This window comes from Sapajus apella, unplaced genomic scaffold, assembly GCF_009761245.1.
Source record: "Sapajus apella isolate SASKATOON/1434 unplaced genomic scaffold, GSC_monkey_1.0 scaffold10, whole genome shotgun sequence".
In the NCBI taxonomy this organism is placed as follows: Eukaryota; Metazoa; Chordata; class Mammalia; order Primates; family Cebidae; genus Sapajus; species Sapajus apella.
The window spans coordinates 6,697,391-6,722,062 of NW_022436950.1; the positions used below are offsets into that span (position 1 = coordinate 6,697,391).

The window sequence follows — 24,672 nt, forward strand, 5'->3', positions numbered from 1 at the left end:
TGGGGGCCTATATATGACTAGCGCTTGTTGATGTTTGGCTTTTGTGTGCCCTCAGCATAAGAAATACCCTTCCTCAAGAAAAAGCAGACATTGGCCGGGTATGGTGGCTCACACCTATAATCCCAGCACTTTGGGAGTCCGAGGTGGGCGGATCACTCAAGGTCAGGAGTTTGGGACCAGCCTGGCCAACATGGTGAAACCCCACCTCTACTAAAAGTACAAAAAAGAAAAAAAAAATGCCAGGCGTGGTGGTGCACACCTGTAATCCCAGCTACTCAGGAGGCTGAGGCAAGAGAATCACTTAAACCCAGAGGGGGAGGTTGCAGTGAGCTGAGATCGTGCCACTGCACTCCAGGCTGGGCGATGGAGGGAGACTGCATCTCAAAAAATAAAGAAAAAAGAAAATTATTCTCATGAGAACAAGTGGGAAGATACTTTTTTTTTTTTTTGCTTCGTATCAGGTTGAGAGATACAAAATTGCTGTTTTTAGGTCAAAAAATGGATGAATACTGATAATTTTATGGACTCCAACCTAAGTGTATCAGTAGGGGCTTAAAGTGATCTAATCCTGCAGAATTAGAACAAGCAGTTTGGACCTACTGATTGCAACCAAAGATTCTGAAATATTTCAAAATCAAAAGCTGACTCATTGGCAGAGCAAACATTGGTGGAGAATTGCACTGGCATGGAATAAGGCTGATGAGTCCCTGCTATACTATTAGACCTGACTCTGCCCTGGTGAATTCTATTCACATGGAAGTTAATTCCAAAGTTTCCTTTTTCAAACGTGATTAAAAAGGAGCTTTTGGCTCAGATTTAGAGATAAGAGAACTCACTTCTTCCTCAAGCTGATTTCGGTGCAGAGGAATATGAAGACTGCTCAGGGTTAATGTCATTTGAGAGAGAGAGATTCCTGTGACTTTTAAAATGATGTTCTCATTACTTGAGAGACTCTTTCACTGAGATGTCACTGTGTAGTGCTTCATTTTTTTTCTAAAACAGTATGTTTTGAAGAGTGCTTTTTAAAACCATTGGAGAAATGTCTGTTTCTTTTTCTAGGCCATGACCTTGCCCCCTTTCCTGGAGTTCAGTGTCCTGTCCCCACCCCACCTCAGAGCCTGGACGGTGGAGAGGAAGTGCCCGGGCAGGCTTTTACGAACTGACCGGCAGCCGCTCAGGTAGGTTCCTTGCTGGACGAAACGCTGTCACTCTCTGCTGCCGCCACACTGGCTAATGCAAGGAATAGAGGAAGAATTGCTCTTCTGAGCTGCGTGAAAACAGAAAGCCCATTCCTGGGCATGCCACACTTGTGACTTGGGTGATACTTTTCATCATAAACCCCAAGACTTCAGTTTTCCATGTTAAGTATAAATGTAGCGTTGTGTATTTTTTCTGTGCTCCAGTGACTGTGACATTATACAACTTAAAAGCATTTGGAGTGAGAAGAAAAGTAGGAGCAGCTGTTTCTCACTCAGAAATGTTGGATTCAGCTGATCCTCCTTCTGAAACTTTGAACTTAAAGAGCAGGTTTGGTTCATTTCCTTTGCAAAAAGCAGCCCTGAGGCTGCTTTTTCTATTCCTTTTTTTTTTTTTTTTTTTAAATAGACAGGGTCTGGATCCGTCGCCCAGGCTGGAGTACAGTGGCGTGATCATGGCTCGGCTACAGCCTCAACCTCCTGGGCTCACGTGATCCTCCCGCCTCAGCCTCCCGTGTAGCTGGGACCTCGGGCATGTGCCATGACACCAGGCTAATTTTTTGTTATGACAAGGTCTTCCTGTGTTGCCCAGTCTGGTCAGGAACTCCTAGCCTCAAGCAGTCCTTCCACCTTGGCCTCTCAAAGTGCTGGGATTATAGGCACGTGAGCCACTGTGCCTGGTCTTTTTTTTAATTCTTCTTGAGACGGAGTCTGGCTCTTGTCATCCAGACTGGAGTGCAGTGGCATGATCTTGGCTTACTACAAACTCCACCTCCCAGGTTCAAGCGATTCTCCTGCCTCAGCCTCCTGAGTAGCTGGGATTATAGGCACCCACCACCATGCCTGGCTAATTTTTGTACTTTTAGTAGAGACGGGGTTTCGCCATGGTGGCCAGTCTGGTCTTGAACTCCTGACCTCAGGTAATCCGCCCACCTTGGCCTCCCAAAGTGTTGGGATTATACACGTGAGCCACTGCGCCTGGCCAATGCTGCTTTCAGTTAGTTCTGATTACCATCCGAAAGTGACTGGCATGAGAATCTTAACCCTGACTGAACATAGGGAAATGTGGCAATTTGGCTATCTTCCCAGAGCCGGACCTACATGTTTAGTAAGAAATGACTCAAGTACCTAATAGTAACCACAGCAAGGATTCTCATTTTTTCCCTTTTCCAAAAGCTTGGGTGTTATAAGTACTCAGAAAACAATCCTTTGCTCAAGAAAAAGGCTTAAAATTGAGAAAAAATTATTTAAGAAAATTAAATGTTATGTCACTCAATATTATTTTGTTTCACTTATTATCAGGGAATATAAACTAGGGCGGAGAATTGAGATCTGCTTAGAGCCTCTTCAGAAAGGAGAAAACCTGGGGTAAGAAACTCTACTCTGCATCGAAAGTGACACACACATATATTAACATAGTTTGCCTTTTTAAGGTTTAACAACTTAACAGTGCAGTGTTTTTTTTCACTGTTTCTAAGTAGCCTAGCAACTTAAAATGGATTGTGTTCTAGAAATGTGTTTGTATGTCTGTGTCTAAAACTTGGAACCTATTCTCCCATAAAAATAGTAAGGGAGAGTTAATTTTTCAGTAACCCTGAAGTGCATATTGACCCCATGGTGACCCTGAAGTATCAGCAAGAGGCCCACCCACAGCTGTCATAGTGTGTTCCGACAGTCCGCCGCCCAGCAGATTTATCCTTGCCCCCTTCACTCTGCCCCTTATTCTGCTTTATTCATCCTCATATTCCCTGACAGCTTCTGAACTTACCGACGTATTTGTTAGTATCTGTCTCCCACTACTAGAATGTAAGTACTTGATTCATTGCTATATTCTCAATACTTAGAATAGTAACAGTGCCCATGTCCTAGTCCATAATTATTTATTAAATAAAGATGCACCCAAAATTGTCTACAATCAAACCATCTTGTTCTGTTTTCACTGTAGGAAAATGTTTTACAAGTCCTTTTGTAAATATCATGAACTATTAAGATTTGCTGTAGCCGTTATGATGTGAATATTCTTCTTGTTGTCTGCTTATTATATGAGAAAGCACTCTTTCAGCCATGTCTAACCTGTATTTAATTTTAGTGTTTTTATAAAAACAATTCTTAATACAAGTTGTACAACCAGAAATAGTTTCCTGGAGGGGAATTCCAGGATCAAATGGTATGGACATTTTAAACCTCTTTAAATAGTTAAATATTTTTCAGATAAGTTGTACCAGAATATGAGTGTTTATTTTACCTTGCCCACAAACCAACATTGAATATTTCATTGTCTACATGTTTCCTAAATTGATAAATGAAAGATGATTATTTTGTTCTCATTTGCTGCAGTGTTTTGATGACTAGTAAGCTCAGGCATTCATGCAAACTGTATTTTGTGAGTACATGAATGAATTATTTCATGTATTTTGCCTGTTTCTGAAATGAAGTCTAAGGGAAAAGCTCTCTTGAAATTTGTGTGAGCTCTTCGTGATTTTGACCCTTTGTCACAATGGTTGTAAGCAGTGTCGGGTTTTGATAGACACAGTGCCTTTTGTCCTCTTGAAGAGGAGCTATGCACCTCCTCAGGCCCCTTCCGTGGGCTCTTCTGTCCTTGGCTGACCTCCAGACCACTCCTGCTCTCCTCAAGGAGGCCTCTAGTCCCTCCTGTTTCTCTCCAGTAGCCTCTGTCCCCTTCCTTGGCAACTTCAGCATCTGTGCCAATGCCCTTTCCCTCCTCTGGTTGCAGTGTGCTGGGTGAGGCCCCTCTCCCTGGCCAGCAGCCCCTCCCCTGTGGGGACGCAGGACTGTGCATCCTCTGCTCTTGCACTCTGCACTCTTCTGATTCCACAGGCCCACATCCTCCCATGTGCTCTGTTTCTTACAGTCATTTCTTTTCTCTCATTGTGTCACCTCTTTTGATGGTAGAAACGCTGAACAGAATTACATCATCTAAAAATCGGTCATTGTCTCAGCATCCTAAGAACCACTTTTCATTTCCCCCACAGCCTTCTATTTCTCATCTGTAGCTTTTCCTCCATGGCCTCTGCTGACCTCTGCACGTCTCTGTTCCTCCTGACTTGCTGAGTGTTGCTCTTTCTCCTCCTCCTGCCAGGGTTTCCCATCTCCCACAGCTGCTGCCGTGTCTCTCTTCCCAATTCCAGCCCTCAGGTTCTTCTCCCTGGGTACCTCACAGCGGCCCAGATGGATAGCCCCCAGAATCAAAGGCCTCGAGCCCACTCTCTTCCTGCCAGCTGCTGGGCTGTCAGGCTGGGCCCCTCTCACCCTGTCCCCCTCCGCCAACTCTGTCCTTTTCTCCTGCACTGAGGAAGGTTCCCTACCCTCTCTGCGGGGCTCTGCTGTGGACTGAGAATGGGATCTTTGCTTCCACTCTTCATCAAGATTGAAGGAAATTGAAGTGGGGAATAAGGATTTGCCACTAACATCCAGCATTTAGGGAAAATCTCTCCTTATAAAAACCAGAAGGCCGGGCGCGGTGGCTCACGCCTGTAATCCCAGCACTTTGGGAGGCCAAGGCGGGTGGATCACGAGGTCAAGAGATCGAGACCATCCTGGTCAACACGGTGAAACCCCGTCTCTACTAAAACTACAAAAAATTAGCTGGGCATGGTGGCGCGTGCCTGTAATCCCAGCTACTCAGGAGGCTGAGGCAGGAGAATTGCCTGAACCCAGGAGGCGGAGGTTGCGGTGAGCCGAGATTGCGCCATTGCACTCCAGCCTGGGTAACAAGAGCGAAACTCCGTCTCAAAAAAAAACAAAAAGAAAAAAACAGAAAAGCTGGAGGGGAAGCTTTGCCCACCATGCCTCAAGTTACCATGAGGTTTTGTTTGTTTGTTTGGATTTGGCACTTGACAGTTTTCTGGTGCAGCCCACAGGACGTGCTGCTGAGGACACAGATGCGCATCCCCGGCAAGAGGACCTATGCCCCTGCCCTGGACCTGGTGTGGGACACGGCCCAGGGCAGGACTCCTGGCTCCCTGAGGCAGAGGGTTGCTGATTTCTATTGTCTTCCTGTGGAGAAGATTGAAATTGCCAAATACTTTCCTGAAAAGTTTGAGTGGCTTCCGATATCCAGCTGGGTAAAGTTGCGGGGCTGTCACAGAGAAGGGGGGCTTACTGGCATAGCAGTGAGGTTAGCTGCAGTTTTTCACAGTGAGAGAGAATTTAGTGAGAACTTGAGAGAGAATTTAGAGAGAATGTGACAGAGAATTTAGTGAGAACCGAGTGAGATAGAATTTAGTGGGAATGTGAGAGAGAGAATTTAGTGAGACCTTGAGAGAATTTAGTGAGAACGTAACAGAATTTGGTGAGAACGTGTGTGTGAGAGAATTTAACGAGAACTTGAGTGATAGAGAATTTAGTGAGAACTTGAGGTTGAGTTTTGCTTATTTAAGATGTTTGATTTTCCCATAGAACCAACAAATAACCAAGAGGAAAAAGAAGAAAAAACAAGATTGTTTGCAAGGGGCACCATATTACTTGAAAGACGGAGATACTATTGGTGTTAAGGTAAGCTGTTTAACAGCAGATTTACCACTTTGACAAGACATGAGGGTCACATGATTTTATAGAGACATTTTATTGAATCTTCAAGATGTAGATAATACCATTTTATACAAACTGTTTCAGAGAATGGATTAAAAAAGAGGGAAAACTGGACAACTGACTTTACAAGGCCACTGGAACCCCAGTATCCAAACTGCCAAGGACAGTAAAATAAAATACAGACCAGTTTCACTTCTGACCATAAATGTAAAATTCTAAGTAAAATACTAGCAAGTTCAGCCCAGAAAGTATGTTTTAAAAAATATTACTGTGTGACATGATGTCAGATATCCAAGGAATTGGAGGAAGGCAGTGTGAAGAATAGATTATGTAAGAAATATCCTGCCAGACTAAAGAGATGCAGAAAAAGCATAATATCAAATTTATTACTAAAAGCCCATGTTCATTCATGACTTTAAAAAGGAACTTACAGCCAACTAGGAATCGAAGGACACAGCTTAACCTGATGCATATACCTACCCAAAGCCTCTAGCAGCAACACAGTGACAGCTTCAAAAGCTTCAATTTGCATTAAAGTGGGACCCAAAATAAGTATTCCCTTAACCACTCCTTCTGTTGAACACTGCGCTAAACAACATGGGCAGTGTATGGCCTCCCTCCCTGCCAAAAGAAAAGTAAATACAAATTGAAAGAGAGATAAAAGAAATTTTAAAAGGAACATGTAAAACCGTTCTTACAAAGGAGGTTTAAGGGCGGGCACAGTGGCTCACGCCTGTAATCCCAACACTTTGGGAGGCCAAGGCAGGTGGATCACTTGAGCCCAAGAGTTCGAGACCAGCTTAGACAACTTAGCAAAACTTTGTCTCTACAAAAACATACAAAAATTAGCCAGGCATGGTAGCACACGCCTGTAGTCCCACTACTCAGGAGGCTGAGGGAGGAGGATCACTTGAGCTAGGGAGTGAATGTCACAGATCACGCCACTGCACTGCAGCCTGAGCAACAGAGATCCCATCTCAAAAAAAGAGATTCAAGAGATTATACACAGATAAATGATTTGATCTGATAAGAGAATTCAAAAGGTTCCAAGATCAGTATAAAACCTTCTGGAGAATATACAAAAACATACTTACAGTGATAAAGCTTCTGTGAGACACAGAGCCACATCATGTTCTTGGAAACCACGCAATAGTAAGTGTATCATTTCTTCCCAAGTCTGTAAATTCAGTGCAATTCCAATGACAATCCATAGAGATTAAACAAATTGATAGCACAAATTCATATACTAGATCAAAGGGCCAAAGAGCTAAGGTTTTCTTTTGAGACAGTGTCTTGCTCTGTCGCTTAGGCCGGAGTGCAGTGGGACGATCTTGGCTCACTGCAAGAATAAAAAGGACAGGGTCCTTGCCTTACCGAGTGTTGACTGATCACAGCTGTGGCGACAGTGTAGCATCGAAGCAGGAGTAGACAAACAGGTTCATGGACAGGGTGGACAGCCCAGAAGCAGGATCACACATGGAAGGAAACGTGACAGATACTTGAGGCAACATTAAAAAATGGGTTATTCAATGAATGGTGCTGGGAAACTTAGTTCTCTATATATAGGCAAATCATATTCATTAATTTTCATAAATAAATTTTATACAGGTTGAGTATCTGTTATTCAAGATGCTTTGGACCAGAACTGTTTCAGATTGCAGGTTTTTTAGGGGTTTTGGAATATTTGTATTATACTTAAGGGTCAAGCATCCCTAATTCAGAAATCTGAAATCTGAAATGTTCCATTGAGTTTCAGATTTCTGGATTAGGGAGGCTGAACTGGAATCGGCGTTAGGCCCCATAAAACCCGTACTTACCTTTGCTCACACCATAGTTAACAGGCCATCCAGTGAAAAGCACTCATTTTCAATCTTTAGAAGATATAAGAAAATCTTTGTCTTCAGGTCAAGGATTTCTTTTTTTTGGGGGGATGGGTGTCTCACTCTGTCATCCAGGTTGGAGCGCAGTAGTGCGATTTCCACTCACTGTAACCTCTGCTTCACGGGCTGTAGTGATCCTTCCACCTCCCAAGTAGCTGGGACCACAGTCACGTGCCACTACACCCGGCTAATTGTTTGTATTTTTGGTAAATACAGCGTTTTGCAATGTTTCCCAGGCTGGTCTCGAACTCCTGAGTTCAGGCAGTTCACCTGCCTCAGCCTCCCAAAGTTCTGGGATTACAGGCATGAGCCACCACACCTGGCAAGAAGGATTTCTTAAACAAAAAGTGCAAACTGTAAAAGAGTTGATAAATTTGGTTACATTAGAAGTAAAAATTTTTGTTCATGAAAGGAAACCATAAAAACAGTGAAAAGGCAAGTCACAAATGGGAGAGACATACGCAGTGAGACAGCAGCAGGTTATTCTCCGCATATACAGCAGACCTTCTACAGATTGGTCATCAAAAAATAACCAAACAGAGGAGAAGCAGACCAAGATTATCATCTGGCAGTTCACAGAGAAGAACAGAATGGCCAGGAAACACAGGAAAAGGGAACCCACTTCCCAAGTGAGCTGGGAACTGCAGAATCCAGCAGAGAGCTGCCGTTGCTAATGAGACTGTCAGAACGCCCACACACGGCTGGGCGCAGTGGCTCACGCCTGTAATCCCAATACTCTGGGAGGCCAAGGTACTCTGGAGAGCAGCTTGGTGTTAGTTTAGTACACAGATGCTCAGTGAGTCCCACTGCTAGCTATGTTCCCTAGAGGAACTTGCCCATAGGTGTACAGAGACACAGACTTGCTCACTGAAGCACTCACTAGTGGTAACAGAATGCAGTGGAAAGAAATTAAGTGATAAGGTGTCTTTCTTTTTTTTTTTTTTTCTTAAGACAGAGTCTTACTCTGTCGCCCCGGCTGGAGTGCAGTGGCATGATCTCAGCTCACTGCAACCTCTGCCCCCCCAGGTTCAAGCAATTCTCCTGCCTCAGTCTCCCAAGTAGCTAGGATTACAGGTGCACACCACCACACCCAGCTAATTTTGGTATTTTTAATAGAGATGGGGTTTCACATGTTGGCCAGGCTGGTCTCAAACTCCTGACCTCAGGTGATCCACCTTCCTCAGTCTCCCCAAGTGCTGAGATTACAGGAGTGAGCCACTGCACCTGGCCAAGTGATAAGTTCTTAAGGGGATAAATAAATGGGGAAAAATGTATTAAACCAGAGTGGCATACCTCAGCATTAATATACGCCCAGATATTTAATGTTGAAAATGAAGTCACAGAGTGATCATTTATATAAACTATGTAAAATGCTAGGGGGCTGAGCGCGGTGGCTCATCTCTGTAATCCCAGCACTTTGGGAGGCCAAAGCATGCAGATCACTTGAGATCAAAAGTTTGAGACCAGCCTGGAAAACATGGTGAAACCCCATCTCTACTAAAAACACAAAAATTAGCCAGGCGTGGTGGCCTGTGCCTGTAGTCCCAGCTACTCGGGAGGCTGTGGCAGGAGGATCACCTGAGCTGGGAGGTAAGAGTTTGCAATGAGTGGAGATCGTGCCACTGCATTCCAGCCTGGGTGACAGACTGTGTCTCAAAAATAAAATAAACAAAATAATGCTAGGGATTGCTGAGGGCCATGTCTCTAGGTAGTAATGGAATGAAAGTGAGGATGGGGCAGTGACCCAGCCCCAGTATAGTGGTCACCTCTTGGGCACGGAGGGGCATCAACAGAATCTAGTAAGTTTTTTCCTTTAAAAATGAAGTAAACATGGTAAAAGGTAAATACTCTAGGTAACAGTTACTGAGCATTTGACTACATGCCAAACACTGTATACTAGCCCCATCCATGTTCACATGTAATTCCTGTAATCTTCATAACAGCCTCCAAAGTAGGTGCCATTGTAAGATGGGGGAAGTGAGACCCAGAAAGGTTATGTAACTTATTCAAGGGTGCACAGCTCGCATGTCCATGGATTGGAGCCCAGGCAGTTTGGCCCTGGTGCCCTCGCTGATCAGGCCCGAGAACATGGGTGCATGGGTGTCTGTTCCATCACCTCTGTATTTTCTCTTACTTTGTAATGTTCCACAGTTGTTTGTTTTTGAGACCATCTCGCTCTGTTGCCCAGGCTGGAGTGCAGTGGTATGATCTCAGCTCACTGCAACCTCCATTTCCTGGGTTCAAGCAATTCCCCAGCCTCAGCCTCAGCCTCAGCCTCTCCACAATTTTTAAAACATGTGTCACAAGCAATTTACTGAAATAGAAATTACAATATTTGCTTATCATGTCAGTGTATTAGAATAGAGACAATAATATTTGTCACAACGTGTTCCTGGCAGAGGTGGGGCACTGAGAAGCACACAGACCCTCCTGCAGAGCCTGGTTAATATCTTAGTCATTGAAGGGTCGAACTGTGATGTGTAACCAGAACCAGCTCCCCGACATCTACCCCTGAGAATGCAGCCAGCAACCTGGGCAGCCTCTAGCACGAACGCCCCAGGCCCTGCGCTGCATCTCTCCTGACACGCACCTCCTTTCCTGGGTGCACTCCTGAGGCATCCTCCCTGTGGACAGTGTTTATGGAAATAACATGCGTGTGGAAAATGACCTGCAAGTCCTGGGAAAGGGAGGAGGCTTGCCCATCACTGGCACGCACTGAGCAGCCTGTGTTTGCAAACCCAGAAGTTAAGGCTTGTGGGAGATGCCAAGGAAGGAAAAGCCAAGTTGGTGCCTCTCAGAAACTGGGGCTGGCTATAGAAATACAGAGGGGAACACAGACTGACAGCACCTATAAAGCAAACAGCTGTGCTCCCAGGGCGGCGGCGAGAGACTGGGCGCCGATGTGGATGATCTGTGCTTCGTGTTCTTGCCTGGTCACCCTTTAAATCCGCCCTGTTGGGCCACTCCCAGTGGGAGCTTCTGGAGCTGAAGGCAAAGGTCAGATGGCTGCAAATTAATTTTCCTCATGATGTTCTTCCTGCCACCCCCCCACCCGTGTTTGTTTTCGTCGAGCAAGAGGATTTTTTTTTTTATCAGTTATTAACCTAGTTTATGTAAATTTGGATCTCTCCTTTTGTCAATATAGGTAGTTTTTTTAAACATGCCTCTTTTAAAGGTAGGCTAAAAAGATGTCTGAAAACACTGCTCATAAATTCTTTTGAAATGCAGAATCTCCTGGTTGATGATGATGACGATTTCAGTACAATCAGAGACGACATTGGAAAAGAAAAGCAGAAACAGCTGGCTCTGGGGAAGAGGAAAAGGTAATTCTGGGATCTGCACGGACCCACAGCTGGCAGAGTCCTCTCCGACTCTCTTGCTCCTGCCTGCAAACTGGTAGGGGCTGGGAACACTTGTTGATTCAAATCACATTCAAGGGCGCTGGTGTGGCGGGTCCTTCTCCCTCTCCTTGAGTGCCTCCTCCTGGAGCTTTCTGTAGAACAGGTGATGTCCACGTGGACCACTGAGGCACGATGAGGAGACCACGGATCCACAGTTAGGCGGTCACCCTCCTTCCTCCCCACGCACAGCCTCGCCCTCTGCCTGGGTCTGGGCTTTCCTTCAGGTTTCCATGCCCTCAGGTCTCCAGCACCACCGCATCCTGCTGCCGCCTTGGCCCTGCTGTGGTCTCCCTGTCCTCCCTCTCTGTCCAAGGTTCCCGAGAGCCTGGCCACTCCTCTCGGGGAAGCTGCCGTGGCTTCAGCGCTGCTGCCGCCTTCCTCCAGGGCACTGCCTCGCTCTGCTCAGGTCGTTCCCTCTCTCCCTCCTCTCCACGTGGCACCGCCTGCTCTTGCTTGGCCCTGTGCTCACTGCCACCAGAGGAAGCACGTGCTGCTCGAAGGCAGGCCAAGCCACAGACTGTGCAGCCGGCTCTCTGCTGGCCTCCAGGCCACACACAGCTCCCCAGGAACTTCCACTCCGCACACCCAGACCTGGGGCATGAGGCCCAGTTGGCACTGTGCTCTCCACCACCACAAGTCTGGGGACCTGCCCATGGAATCAGCCCCATGCAGGCCACCTCTTCCTCCTCACTCCAACCCACCGTCTCAGGGACTCTGGGTCTCTCCTAAATCTTCCTTTTGTCATGTTCCGACCGCTTCTGCCCTGGTGGATTTCATCTTTTCCTGCCCAAATGACTGCAAGAGCCTCATCTGGCCCTGCTCACCCTAATCCCCCTCTCCTCCTGCCTCTCAGTTATTGTCTGCCCGTGTGCCAGTGACTCCATGCCCTCTGCCACTGGGGAAGAGAGGTCCAAGGTGGAGGTGGCAGGGAGGTGGGCATGACCTCATGACTGGCAGAGGTGAGGATTCGAGTGTGGTTAGAGGCTACTAGAGGGTGTGAATGGGAACACCTTGACATACTTGCTGGCTGCTTCATGGTGGGTTCTAGGAGGTAGAAGTGGAGTCAGGGAGTCAAGGGAGGAGACTCCCCGAGTGAAGATGGTGGCAGGTGGGGACTTGTTGGGGGAGACGGTAATGAAGGAAGGGTTTACAGAGTGCCTACAAGTCTGGGTACTTCGTATTGCTACAAAAGGGGTTTTAAGCCCTTGAGCATGCTACATACTGTGACAGAGTCAAGGGCACTCCGCACCTGGAACAAGAAGGCTTGGGGACGTTCACCTCCCCAGAGGCCTGGTGCAGTTTGCCGCGGTTTACTGTTCCCAGTACTTGTAACCATTTTATGTAGGCACTCTGCAAGCCCTTCCTCCATTACCGTTCCCCCTCAGCAGGGCCTGTGTGAGCTCTGCTAGCAGCAGGGTGGCCTGTCATTCACAGCTGGACCCTCAGTACCTAGAACGGTGCTGCCCTAGCTGCTTAGTAGACACTGTTCAGTGAGTGGGTTCATTCATTCATTCTGGAGGTGCAACAGGGGGTCCTCTGCAGCGGCATCTCAGACTGTGATGCCCTGCTTCCCTCTGCCAACCTCCCCAGCCCCTCCTCCAAGGTATCGCCCCTAGTCCTGGGGTCCCTTCCTCTCTCTGCTCTCCGGGAGCACCAGGATGGCAAAGAACATGTGTCCTCACCCCCATTTGCAGCTCTGCAGCCCACAGGTCCTGGTTCCCTCAGAGACCTGGGGACATGGGAGAGGGGCCGCAGTGCTGGGTGCTTCGGGGTTTTCTTACTCAAAGTCCAGACACACACACACACAGGTCAAAATTCTGTGTCTAATACATAGAATACATAGACACTAAAATATTGCATTTTTCCTCATTTTAAATGTGATGCCACTGACTTCACCAGCCTTCTCACACGCATTCTCTGTCAAAGCCTTCGCTGTTACCAGGGCTGTTATTTAGACATCCAACAGTTTTCCAGGCCCTAAAATCTCCATTTTCATGTCATGCTTCATACAGCACATTTTAAAACTCTGTGTTGCTGTCACTGAAAACCTCATCTTAAGCTTCACACATGCTGTTTGCAAACAGTAGACCACCAGTGCCTTCTGAACACCATGATGTAACCACTTACAATGTTGTTTTTATCTATTTTTTGGAGTTAATAGAGTCACGTGCTTTCAAAAGGCACCAAAGAGGTTCACTGAGAAATCTCTGCACCCCCATCCCAGATACACAGCCTCTCCCAGATGGGCCAGCGTGACGGGCACCTGCGTCTCCTAAGAGAGACCTGCATATAGGGGCAGATGAGCTTTCCCTTCTCTTTTGACACAAGAACTTTCTTGGTATCCTTGCTGTTTTCACGCACCAGTGTGTACCCAGCTGCCCCATCTCATGGTGGGGGCATGGTGTCCTTACGCCTGGGTAGACCACAGTTTAGGTGACATATGCCCACCTCACGCACTTCCAGGCTATTGCCAGATCTGTCACCATCACAGTGAATAACCTTGTGTATTCACCATTTTGCAATACAGATGTGGCTGTATCTGTAGGGCAGATTTCTGCAAGTGGAATTGCTAGGTCAGAGGTATGGCTGTAAACATACCTGCAAAGAGTAAGAAAAAGGCAACCAATCCAATACAAATACAGGAAAGGGTAAGAACAGTTCATAGACAAGGAACTGCAGATGGCTTGCCAACACAGAAAAATATGCTCAGCCATTCACTCATGGTAGAAGAGATACAGACTGAAGCTACTCAGACAGCACCACACGCCCACCAGCAGCGCTGAAGTGGAAAAGACCCATGTGCTGAGGATGCAGAGCAGATGTCATCCCGTGTGTGGGTGTGGAACTGGCACAGGCACTTTGGAACTTGGGACAGTACTTTCTTCTGCATCTCCTGTGCACTTCCCAGTACCCAGCCATTCTACTCCTCTAAATGTGGAAATGTGCCCACCGAGATGTCCCCAAAAATGCACAGCAGCTTCATTCAGCATGGCCAGATTCTAGCCATGTTGAAGGAAAGGCTGCTCAGCAGTGGAAGGCAGGTGGGCCATGGAGGCTTCCTGCTGGGGACTGCACAGCATAGGCAGGCCACACACATCAGGCTGGGCCGAAGCACCCGCTACAGGGCACCTGCTGCACGGGGCCATGGGCCAGGGGGTCACAGTGAAAGCCAGTATCCTGGGTGAGATGCCGAGTGGTGTTTCTCTCAGGACAGGACTGAAGAGACAGAGGCAGCCGCTGCGCCATGTCACACAGGTGTACATGATCGTGACGAGTCACACAGCGATGTGCTTGCCGTGTGTGTGTCTGCCAGATGTGCACTCCAGGTGTTACTCTTCCATTTACAAAGTAAGGAAAGGAAGGTTTCTCAGCTGTGAGGCGTTTTCGCTGAGCAGATGTGGAAAGCCCCAGAGTCTGCACCATGCCAGGCCGCCAGGACAGGGCAGCCACAGGCCTGGCACAGGGCTGGCAGCAGGGCAAACTGGGACCCTCTGGCAGGTGGCTCAGAAATATCTGTCCAGTTGCAAATGCATGTCCCTGCGGCCTATGAAATTAGAGTGTATTTTGGAGTCTTTGTGAACCCCTCACCCTGGTACCTACCACGATCCATGAGTCAGTGACCGTCTCTGTGTCTCCGCAGCCGAGAAGCCCTCCATGAACAGAGCAGCTACATCCTCTCCAGTGCAGACACGCCTGCCCGGCCCCGAGCCCCAGAAGCTTCTCTTTCCATCCACGTGGGGAGTTTCAGATAGCCCTATACAGCTCCTCTCCCAATGAACTCTCCAGCTTATGTCACGAATGTGGGTTTCCTGGGCATGGGGACTGACTGACTGACGACTGACTGCCTGGCTGCCTGGAGCCTCCGATCCCAAAACTTCTGCGTCCTTTGAGCACAGGGACTGCTGCTCTGAGGCCTGGCCAGTGCACATGGCCACTCAACTCTGCAACACGCAGCGCAGCCACGGGGGCTGGCCTGGCACAGGCCTGGATGCCACCCACGCAGCTGCCAGTTGGTGCTGAGCTCTCACACAACACCTGGTCCCAGCTGCCTTTTTCTGCTTTTAACCAGAAACTGCATAACGTGTGCATGAACTGCATCTATGCAGGCAGCGCATGCTGTCACTCTGCTGGGGGAGGTACGCGCGATCAGCCCACCTGCTTTCCTCTGTGTTCAGATGACCGCCATTTGCCCTGTCTGGGTTCTCATAGCATCGTCTCAGGCCACTGCCCCACCATGCTCGTGCTGAGCTGAGCAGAGCAGAAGCGGGGTCTGCTTTCCTGACCTAATTTCCCCCACTCATTCTGGCCCCACACGCTCCATGTCTGCCCTTTGGTCTGAGTTAAAACTGCGATGCTGAAAAGTGCGAGCTCTTTCCACAAGGAGGAGCCAGACAGGGCGCCCTCCAAGGGTGAACCCGCTCTGCTAAGCCAGGGCGGCCGCTGCGTAGGTCCACAGCCCAAGGGCCCAGTGTCTCCTCGGCGCTCTGTGACATGAAGGTCCTTGGATCTCGAGGACTGTGGCTGCTGCCGTCCACAGCGCCTCAGCCTCTCTTCCTGTGTGGAAAGGAGCCAGGCAGGGCCGTGGCAGACAGGGCTGGCATAGCCCAGGTTCCAGGTGTCCTGGGCGGCCTAAGTGGGTTCCTGAGTAGCCTCAATGAAAACACCTGAGAAGAAAACGTCAACTAAGTAAGGGTTTTTCCACTTAATTCAGCCCAGATCTCTAGTCAACTTAAAGGACTTAACTGGCATTTGTGAGAAAGAAATAACACCTGTGTCAATGAATTGACAGCGAGGTACACAGATGGTTGACTTTCCCAGACAGCAACTTAGTGGAAAGCAGCATCCCTGAGTCGGTGTCACCTGGGCCTCATTGTTTCTCATCGGCCTCATCACTGATGTGAAGCAGCACTGAAGTGTGAGAGGCAGAAAGGGCACTGCCGGCATCAGGCACTCCCCTGCCTGTGACTCCTTTCCAACTAGCTGACGCTGAGCCGGCGGCCCGCTCTGCCCCATGTCCTCCTCCCAACAAGGTCAAAACCACTACCAGACAAGCCGCGTCGCTTCTGCACACGTGTCTGAGAGCATCTGTCGTCGAGGTCTCTGTGTTTCTGTGAAGCACTGTGCCGTAAGGACTGGACTCTGACTCACAAGCTGCCTTCCAGCTCCCAAACACTAACCCCGCTCAGGAGACTCACACTGAGTGTAGACTGCATCTTTATAGAGGGAGATGGAGGCTTCTCATGACACCAGAGATGTTAAGTATCGTGACCGGAGCTGGGCGCCCAGCCCTTCTGTAAGCTGTTCTGTTTCCGTGACTAACTGACATATTTCTGTAGAATGTCCCTTCATCTCATCTTGACATAATGAATACTAACAAAATCGCTGAAAAGCTTTGCTGTTGAGAGGCCAGAAGCCTCCTGTGTCTCTGGACGTCCCATGACGCACGTGGGTTGAAGTGCCGTCCAGCAGGGTGTGCGTCCGGGCCGGCCTAGCGTATTGCCTTTTCCTTCTTCCTTTTTTTTTTTTTTTTTTAAATTGGGGATTGAGTGGGCTATATACAGGGAGAAAGCTGTATGATTTTGGTAAAGGAACAATAAACCATTTGTTTTTAAAGTTGTAGTCCTTAGCTTCTTTTGGTTGCCGGCTACTTCATGTTCAGCTTGCTTGAGAGAGGAACTTTTGGCCAGGCACAGTGGCTCATGCCTGTATTCCCATCACTTTGGGAGGCTGAGGTGGGTGGATCATCTGAGGTCAGGAGTTAGAGACCAGGCTGGCCAACATGACGAAACCCCATCTCTACTAAAAATAAAAAAATTTTTTTTTAAAAAAATTAGCTGGGCACAGTGGCACCCACCTGTAATTCCAGCACTTGGGAGGCTGAGGAAGGTGAAGTGCTTGAACTCGGGAGGCAGAGGTTGCAGTGAGCAGAGATAGTACCACTGCACTCCAGCCTGGGTGATGGAGTGAGACTATCTCAAAAAAAAAAAAAAAAAAAAAGCTTTCGGCTGAATGCAATGGCTCACGCCTGTCATCCCAGCATTTTGGGGGGCCAAGGTGGGCGGATCATTTGAAGTCAGGAGCGTGAAACCAACCTGGTTAACATGGTGAAAACCCATCTCTACTAAAAGTACAAAAATTAGTCAGGTGTGGTGGCAGATGCCTATAGTACCAGCTACCCAGGAGGCTGAGGCAGGAGAATCGCCTGAACCCGGGAAGCGGAGGTTGCGGTGAGCCGAGGTCACACCACTGCACTCCAGCCTGGGATACAGAGTGAGACTCCATCTCAAAAAAAAAAAAGAAAAAAAAAATTTTGAGGCTCTTTTTCCCAAGCCTGCTTCAGATGCTAAATTGTTTAAACAGAGTTTAAATTTAGCAATACTGCAGCGGTGCTGCTTTGGAAATAACAGAAGTTTGCTTTTGTTTTAAAAAGTTCAGACTCATGGGAAAAAGGCACTGGAAGAAACTGGATAAATTGGATGTATCTGGGTCTCTTTTCCTTCTAGGGAAATAGGCAATGGTGGTGGCATCACAGAAAACATACTAATTCAACAGTGACTTTTTCTAGCCAAAAAAAGTGAGGGGCAAGAATTCCCTTGCAAATCATTCTGGCGCCACTGATGTGAGTTTACCTGCAGAACAGACTTCACAGCAAGGGACCAGCCCCTTCACCCTACAGGCCATCCTTCATTCTGCTCTGGTAAGGCACCCACCCAAAGCATGGCCAGACTAGGGTTCAGTCAAATCTATAACGAACGCATTCTGGGTGGATTTACATTCTGGAGATTCACTGCACTTGAGAGAGGAAAGTGAAGCAGTGACCTCAACACCCAAGGAAAGAGACTGCTTCCAGCTCCCTCCAGCCACACATTCCCCCACCCCTACCCCACGCGCAAACACACACACACACACACGCGCGCGCGCTCGCGCGCGCGCGCGCGCGCGCGCGCGGCAGGTATGCTGCCATGCATCCGGGTCCCCATGGCAATGGCTGCAGAGTGTGGCAGGCAGGGCCCTTCATCTGCAGGTCCTTGCCCCCAGGTTGGGGTGGCAGGAGCAGACACGGCAATCTCGTGGCTCACAAAACAAGAGCCCACCAAAGAGCTCACTGAGACATTGGTTACCACCTACAGAAGTTTGACCTGCAGACCCTGACCTGACGACGGATGAATGAATGAATGAATGAATGAATGCACTCTCACACCATGACAGTGATATAAGTGGGCTAGGGATGCTGTTTTCAGAGGGCAAAAGAAAGCCAATTGACTCAGACCCTCTGTCCATCCACACTTATTCATAACACAGGTTTTAAATTAACACACTTGTGTACAATTAACATGGTTAAAAGACTGCTTATACAAATAAAAGCTTTAGGTTCCGGGCCCAGAGTAAACACCATCAGCAGGAAATTCCCCTTTAATCTCCCACTGAGAGGGTCACCCAGCACAAAGTGTACATGAGTAAACAGTTAAAGCAGAGACAAAGAGGGGTAAACAGACTTAAACTGGGAAAGCCTCTTCCCTGTCTTCTCCCTAACTTAATGGACCAGCGGGCCACCTTTGGCCTGCCCCAATAAAGCCTTTCGGCCTGCCAAAAGGTTTGAGACTAATCTATAACTTTTCCCAATATACCTTTAATATTTTGCCAGCCACCCTGAATAAATATCAACACTCACACCAGGCCAGGGTGGAGCCAGGCAAGTGCTCAGGAGACAGTGGCACCTCTGCCAGGCCCCAGTGTGCTGCTCTCTGAGGTGGTTCCATCTCCACAGACACCTCTCCAAGCGTCAAGACACCACCAGCAGCTCCATCACACCTGGCAGCCACCAAGTGCCTCTTTCTACAAACCAGTGAAAGCCCTGAGCTCTAGTGGGCGACCTACATGGGCTCCATCGAATGACAGTTGGGGGAGAGGGAAAGATGGGTTCCCCAGAGCCTCCAGGTGCCCAGGCCCTTCACAGGCCTGTGCTTCAAAGATGGTAGCACTCAGCCACTCCATCCCCACCCCAAAGAGATGACATCCAGTTGCACCCACTCCTAGCCCAGGTCTAAGAGCCCTAGGAGGGGCCTAGCAACCTACATCCAAGGCACACATGGGAGCCCACCTGGAGCCAGGGCACAAAGAGGTGGGGGGACCACGGCCACACTGCTCTGGCAAACAACAGAGGCCACAAATTCAGGGGTCAGTTAACATTACTGGACCAAGCACCCAGCTTGTTTTTCTAAAGGTGGGGGTAGTTCTGAAGAGGATCAGTTTAGACAGTACATACCGCTGCATGCTCTCTACTCGACTGCACTGTCACATCCTGTGACCACGCTACACTTGAACTGCCCCGTCCGCTTTAGACTGCCGTCTGGCCTCGCCCCACTGTCAGATGCCGTCTGTGAGAAGCACCCCTCACTGCTGACACAAGGAAGCCACGCCCCATGTGAGATGGGCCACGTGGACGCAGGAGTGAGGCTGGCAGAGCGCACACCAGCCTCCCCCGCCGGTCTGCCCCTGCCCAGGTATCCAGTGCCACCAGCAAGTGAGGCGCCCTGGCCGCTGTGCCGCAAAGCAAGCCTGTCACTTGGGCCCAATCTCCTCACCTGTCACGTGGGCTGGGCTTGCTGTGAGGCCTGGGAAACATGAAAGCATAGCCCTTCAAAAGATGTGGCAGCTGCCTCCCGTCTCAGCCACGCACTGGCTGTGCCTCATGGGGCAGGTCGTGTGACCTCTCTGAGCCTGTCCCTTGCCTGTAAAATGTAGATAACCCAGCGAGTAGGGCTGTGAGGGAATTAGAGGAGTTCGTACATGCAAGGCACTTAGACCAGTGGCTGGCATAAAATACTATAAAGTGTCAGCCATCAGCATCCCGGTCACCGTCATGGCTCGTACCCTTCACACTCATTGGTTTAGTCATGGGTGTGTGAGGCAATTCTAGCCAACAAGACATCAGGTCAGCTGAAGTCAGGGCCTCCAAAAGGGCTCCCATTATCTTAAAAAGACACACACAGGGCTGCTTAAAGCCAGGAGTTCAAAACCAGCCTAGGCAACAAGCGAGACTCAGTCTCTACAAAAAATTTTACAAACTAGCTGGGTGTGTTGTCATGCACCTGTAGTCTCAGCTACTAGGGAGGCTGAGGTGGAAGGATCACTTGAGCCCAGGAGTTGGAGGCTGCAGTGAGCTATGACTATGCCATGGGACTCCAGCCTGGGAGACAGACAGAGTAAGACCTCATCTTAAAAAAAAAAAAACAAAAACACAACACATAAAAGAGGCAGCCATCTGTCCCCATACAACTTACACTGGTGTGATGTCTACAGCTGTGGTGACCATCTTGCAACCATGAGGCCTGAAGTCCTTAATGGCCAGAGAAGAGACTACACACCAGGATTAAAAAAAAAAAGCAGGGGGATTTGTTAGCATGGAAGGAGCAGGGAAGAGCTGCTGGGAAGGCAGCCAACACCCGCAGAGCGCGTGCAGCCCCGACCAGCCTGACGCTGCCTCCGTGAACCCAGCCCCCATCCCTCACTCCAGGAAACTGGAGGAGACAACTCAAGTGACCTTGATCTTAGGCAGTGCCTTTGGAATAAAAGTACCAAGACTAAACAGAGAAGTAGGAGAGCTTCAGGTGTGCAGTTTTACAGAAAAGATCTAAGGTTAAAATATTTGTTAAAATGGACCTCAGTCTCCCGGGCCCTGAGGCCGTGTGATCACACCTGAGAACCTCAACACTGCCCAGTACCCTCTCTCTCGCTGCTGAATTTTTAGTCCAACAGATCACAGAACCCACACCCTAAAAAATACAATGGCATTCTGTTTTGCTTTTTAGCCACCAACAACTCAACTTATTTTCAGGGCAGCTGAAAAACAATTCTGCTACAGTTCGGAAAAATCCTGGCAACCACACTTTGTCAAAGCACAGGAATGACGACGGACTGGCCATGGAAGATCAAAAACAGGCTCGTTTTATTTATACACAGAACAACTTATGTACAGCACTCAGGCATGGACTATGTACATAACAATACAAGAGGCATTTGTTTCCACGGTGGTCACTATATAAATTAAGATTATAAATACGAGGGGGGGTAAGCCCCACCTGAGGGCACAGAACCTTTGCTCCAAGACGCTTCAGGGATGCTTCCTGCCTTCCTCTGCACAGCAGACCGTGAGGCCTGTCTGGCAACGGCAAAAGGGGACCTGGGCCGGGGCAGCGGAGCAGCCTCCCGGACAGCAAGGACACCCCAGTGCGGGACACCAGCCCAGCAGCAAAGGGCCGTTCCCTGAACATTCCCGTTCATTCCTTTCTCACTTCTAACTTGTTAGAATTAGAAAAATGGTTTTTATGTAAACAGTGTTGTTTTAATCACTGACAACATATTAAACACTTTTAACCCAAACCCAACTCCTTGCCAGGAGTAGGACACTGAGGACGTGGGGTGACCCTGATGTCCCTGAAGCCACAGTCGGCTGCTTCTCCTCATGTCCCCTCCTCACCCGAGTTCCGGCTTGTTCTGGGACCCCAAGAGCCCCAGGGTGCCGACACCACCAGGCCAGCAGGGCCAATGGTCACACAGGGACTGCGGGCCAGGTTGCCATCATCCCCTGGGCCAACCCGTTCCACCTGGGAAACCAAGCAACTGCCATGGCCAGCTTTACCTCCATCCACAACGTCCTGTGCAGAAACAATCACAGGTGCAAAAGGTGACACACAACCACCTTCCACCCACATGAGCAGCTAAGTCCACCAAAATCCCAACACTACGCATGCAGCGACAGGACGCTGCGCTGGGGGAACCCAAGGCCCGGCTCAGCCTGCACGCTCCAGAGGCCTCAGCCCAGAAGGACCACAGAGGGGAGCACCCCAAGGCACGCGGAGGGGCCCACCCGGGGGCACTGCAGAGGGGACAGAGGACTGTGAGAGGTGGGCCAGGCGCTGGTCACTGCCACCTGTTCAGGGCCGGGGCTGCCGCAAACCAGCCCCATCCAAGCCGCCCCTGCAGGTGCAGCCCTGCTTCCGCACAGCAGACGGAGCCACGCTGACTAAAGGGCTGGGATGGCGCCGGCAGACACTCCAACACTGCCCTTCTCTTTGGGGCATGGAGCCACTGCCAGGCAGCCAGGCCAGAGCTATTTCCTCCTCACACCAGGGTTGGGGTTCCAGAAACCTCTTTCCAGACATCTACGAGCCCCTGTGAATGATGACTATCAAGGGGGAAAGGGACAGAGTCATGTGCAGGAGGACCAGGTGCGTCCTCCGCCTGGGGACTGTCCCTGCAGTCTCCCCAGGGGAGCTCCCTGCCCTCTGGCACCGTCATCTGCTGGTTCAGAGGCAGGACAGAGGCAGGGCAGGAGCAGTGTGGACCATCAAGTCAAAAGTCCCGGCCAGCACTTCCAGCGACACCAGGCCCAGCAGCAGAAGACAAGAAGCCACTGCAGGGGCAGAGACACTCAGGACAGGGTGAAGAGCTCAAACCACCCCTGCCCACCAGGGCCACACTCCCTGGGAACCACAGAACGGGCAGAAAGAGTTTCCCAGAGCCAGGAAGCGTTTTCCACACAAAAACACTGAACTCATGTGGACACACATCCTCTGCGGGGACGCAGCTGGCGATCGGTCTCACTCATGGCCCCAAGCTGGACTCGAGGCCTACAATGTCCAGAGACAGAAGGGGAGGCGTCCCCAGCCCACAGCTCAGAGGCAGTGGGGGAGGGGCGGAGGGAGGCGCGCAGGCTCTGTGGACCCAGGGAGGGACTCCCGGCCTGAGAAACTGCACCCACTGCCTTGGCTCAAGCAGGAGGGGTTTCTTTTCCCATCATGTCAAATTACATCAACAGGCCTGGAAACATCCAGGCTACTTTCAAACCAGGAGAGAGCACGACTTTTGTTCAACAACAAAAGCTGCATCAACAAACGGGGCCATGCAGGCTGCTGTGAAGCCACAGGGCGGCTGGACCCCAGCCACGTTTCTGAGAGCCCCGGGGCCAGGAGGCGGAGCCACACAGTGTGGCCAGGAAGGACACACGGAGGGGAGCCCCCGGGACAACCTGAGCATGAGGCCAGGCAAGCGGTGCCCAAGAGGACAGACGCTGCCGGATTCCCTGGTCCGCAACACAGGTGAGCGAGGGCTGAGTGGCCGTGACACATGTCCCCCAGGTGACTCTGAGCTGGAGAAGGTGTTATTTCAAAGGTAGCTGTGTTGTTATGTTCGAGACCCCAGAGCTCTGGTGGACGGTGTCATGGAGGCTTTCTGTAGCTGACAGAGTGAAGTAGCACCATGAGAAGGGGGCGGGCTGCAGCGTCCGCCCAGGGCCTCAGTGGTAGGAGGCGCGGAGGCCGCAGGCTGAGAGGGTGGAGGCTAGGCCTCGGCGGCGGGAATGTGGAGGCCGCAGGCTGAGAGGGTGGAGGCTAGGCCTCGGCGGCGGGGGCGCTGCGGCTCAACTCCTTGATGCCACACAGGATCCTCTTCATGTGGCCCACCTTGGTCACGCCCAGGTCCTGCAACAGAGAGGACATCCCCGTGGATGTGGGAAGACAGACAGGGCCAGAGGCTCTACAGCAAGCCTGCTGCCAACGGCCCTTCCCACTTGGCTTGTGAACACAAATGAGGGTGAAAATCACAAAGACCATGAAACAAGATGGGAACAGCTTAAATACAGCAACTGTACAGATGCCTGGCCGCTGTTCCTGCATTCTAGTCCCTTCCATCAGCAAAGACAAACCCAAGACAAAGACAAAACACAGGCCCGAAAGCAAGGGAGTGAGCGACCTCACAAGAGCCACCGTCCAGGACACCCAGTGGCCTTTTGCCCTCTTGGGACTCGGCCAGTAACTCAACACCCAGAGGCGTCCCCACGAAGCCAACCTGGGCAAGGGCGTGGGCCCATGAGATGGGGCATGAAGGCTGGCACAGACTGAGGCCTGGCATCTAACCGCCCCCTCCCAATGCTCCCTGCAGACAAGCGGCAACACCTGCCCAGGAGCAGTGTGGGGACAGTCACGTGTGACTGTGCTTCCGGGGCTGTGTCCCCTCATAGGATTTTTATCACGAAGACAGTCTGTGTCTAATTAGGCTAAGAGAACCAAGGCTCTGCCCCCACTACGTCTGCTCCTGGCTTCCTCTGGCTACGGCGGGTGGAGCCATCACTGCCTAGGGTGAGGGCCACAGCCATCCCAACCTGAGGTATACACGAAGGCCTGAGAATCGTGACGCTGAGATGTGGCCAGCTCGGGAGAGAGGACGGAACAGAAGGGACCAAGTGCAAGGTCAAGTGCAGGTTCCAGGGAGATGCCTGTGAAGTACCTTGAGGTCCCTCCGCTCCAGGTGCAGGAGCTCAGAGCCCCGGATGTCGTGCCGCATGAAGATGTCCTTATACTCACAGAGACTGAGGTGCTCCAGCCAGGCAGCAACCTCCTCTGTCCCCCAGAGATGAACTGTCAGAGACGGAAAAGCATGAGTGCAGTGAGTGCCCAGAGCCCAGTGCGAGGCAGGCAGTGGCCGGCACCCAGCACCAGAGACAGCCCAGCAGCCGGGACAGGAGACGTCCCAACAGCCGGCCCCTGAGATATCCCAACAGCCGGCCCCCGAAATAGCCCAGCAGCCCGTGCCTGATATATCCCAACAGCCGGCCCCCGAGATAGCCCAGCAGCCGGTGCCTGA

At 50.2% G+C, this 24,672-nt stretch overlaps 2 protein-coding genes across 14 annotated transcripts in view; one reads left to right on the forward strand and one right to left on the reverse strand.

The window, feature by feature from the left end:
• The window catches only part of USP40 (ubiquitin specific peptidase 40), a 92,336-nt gene extending 75,695 nt beyond the window's left edge, over nt 1-16,641 (forward strand). For 4 of the 5 annotated variants that reach the window (XM_032277871.1, XM_032277868.1, XM_032277870.1 and 1 more), the window contains 6 exons: nt 1,060-1,178; nt 2,499-2,564; nt 5,071-5,281; nt 5,616-5,711; nt 10,856-10,950; nt 14,669-16,641. In XM_032277871.1, coding sequence (XP_032133762.1) covers nt 1,060-1,178; nt 2,499-2,564; nt 5,071-5,281; nt 5,616-5,711; nt 10,856-10,950; nt 14,669-14,780 — 699 coding nt within the window. In that variant the 3' untranslated portion in view covers nt 14,781-16,641. Of the gene's footprint in view, nt 1-1,059; nt 1,179-2,498; nt 2,565-5,070; nt 5,282-5,615; nt 5,712-10,855; nt 10,951-14,668 lie in introns of those variants that run through there. The other variant, XR_004269022.1, reaches the window with a different exon arrangement.
• A 4,311-nt stretch (nt 16,642-20,952) lies between these two features.
• The window catches only part of DGKD (diacylglycerol kinase delta), a 109,775-nt gene continuing 106,055 nt past the window's right edge, over nt 20,953-24,672 (reverse strand). For 8 of the 9 annotated variants that reach the window (XM_032277860.1, XM_032277861.1, XM_032277858.1 and 5 more), the window contains 2 exons: nt 24,316-24,446; nt 20,953-23,510 (listed from right to left, as the gene is read on the reverse strand). In XM_032277860.1, coding sequence (XP_032133751.1) covers nt 23,421-23,510; nt 24,316-24,446 — 221 coding nt within the window. In that variant the 3' untranslated portion in view covers nt 20,953-23,420. The remainder of the gene's footprint in view (nt 23,511-24,315; nt 24,447-24,672) is intronic. The other variant, XM_032277859.1, reaches the window with a different exon arrangement.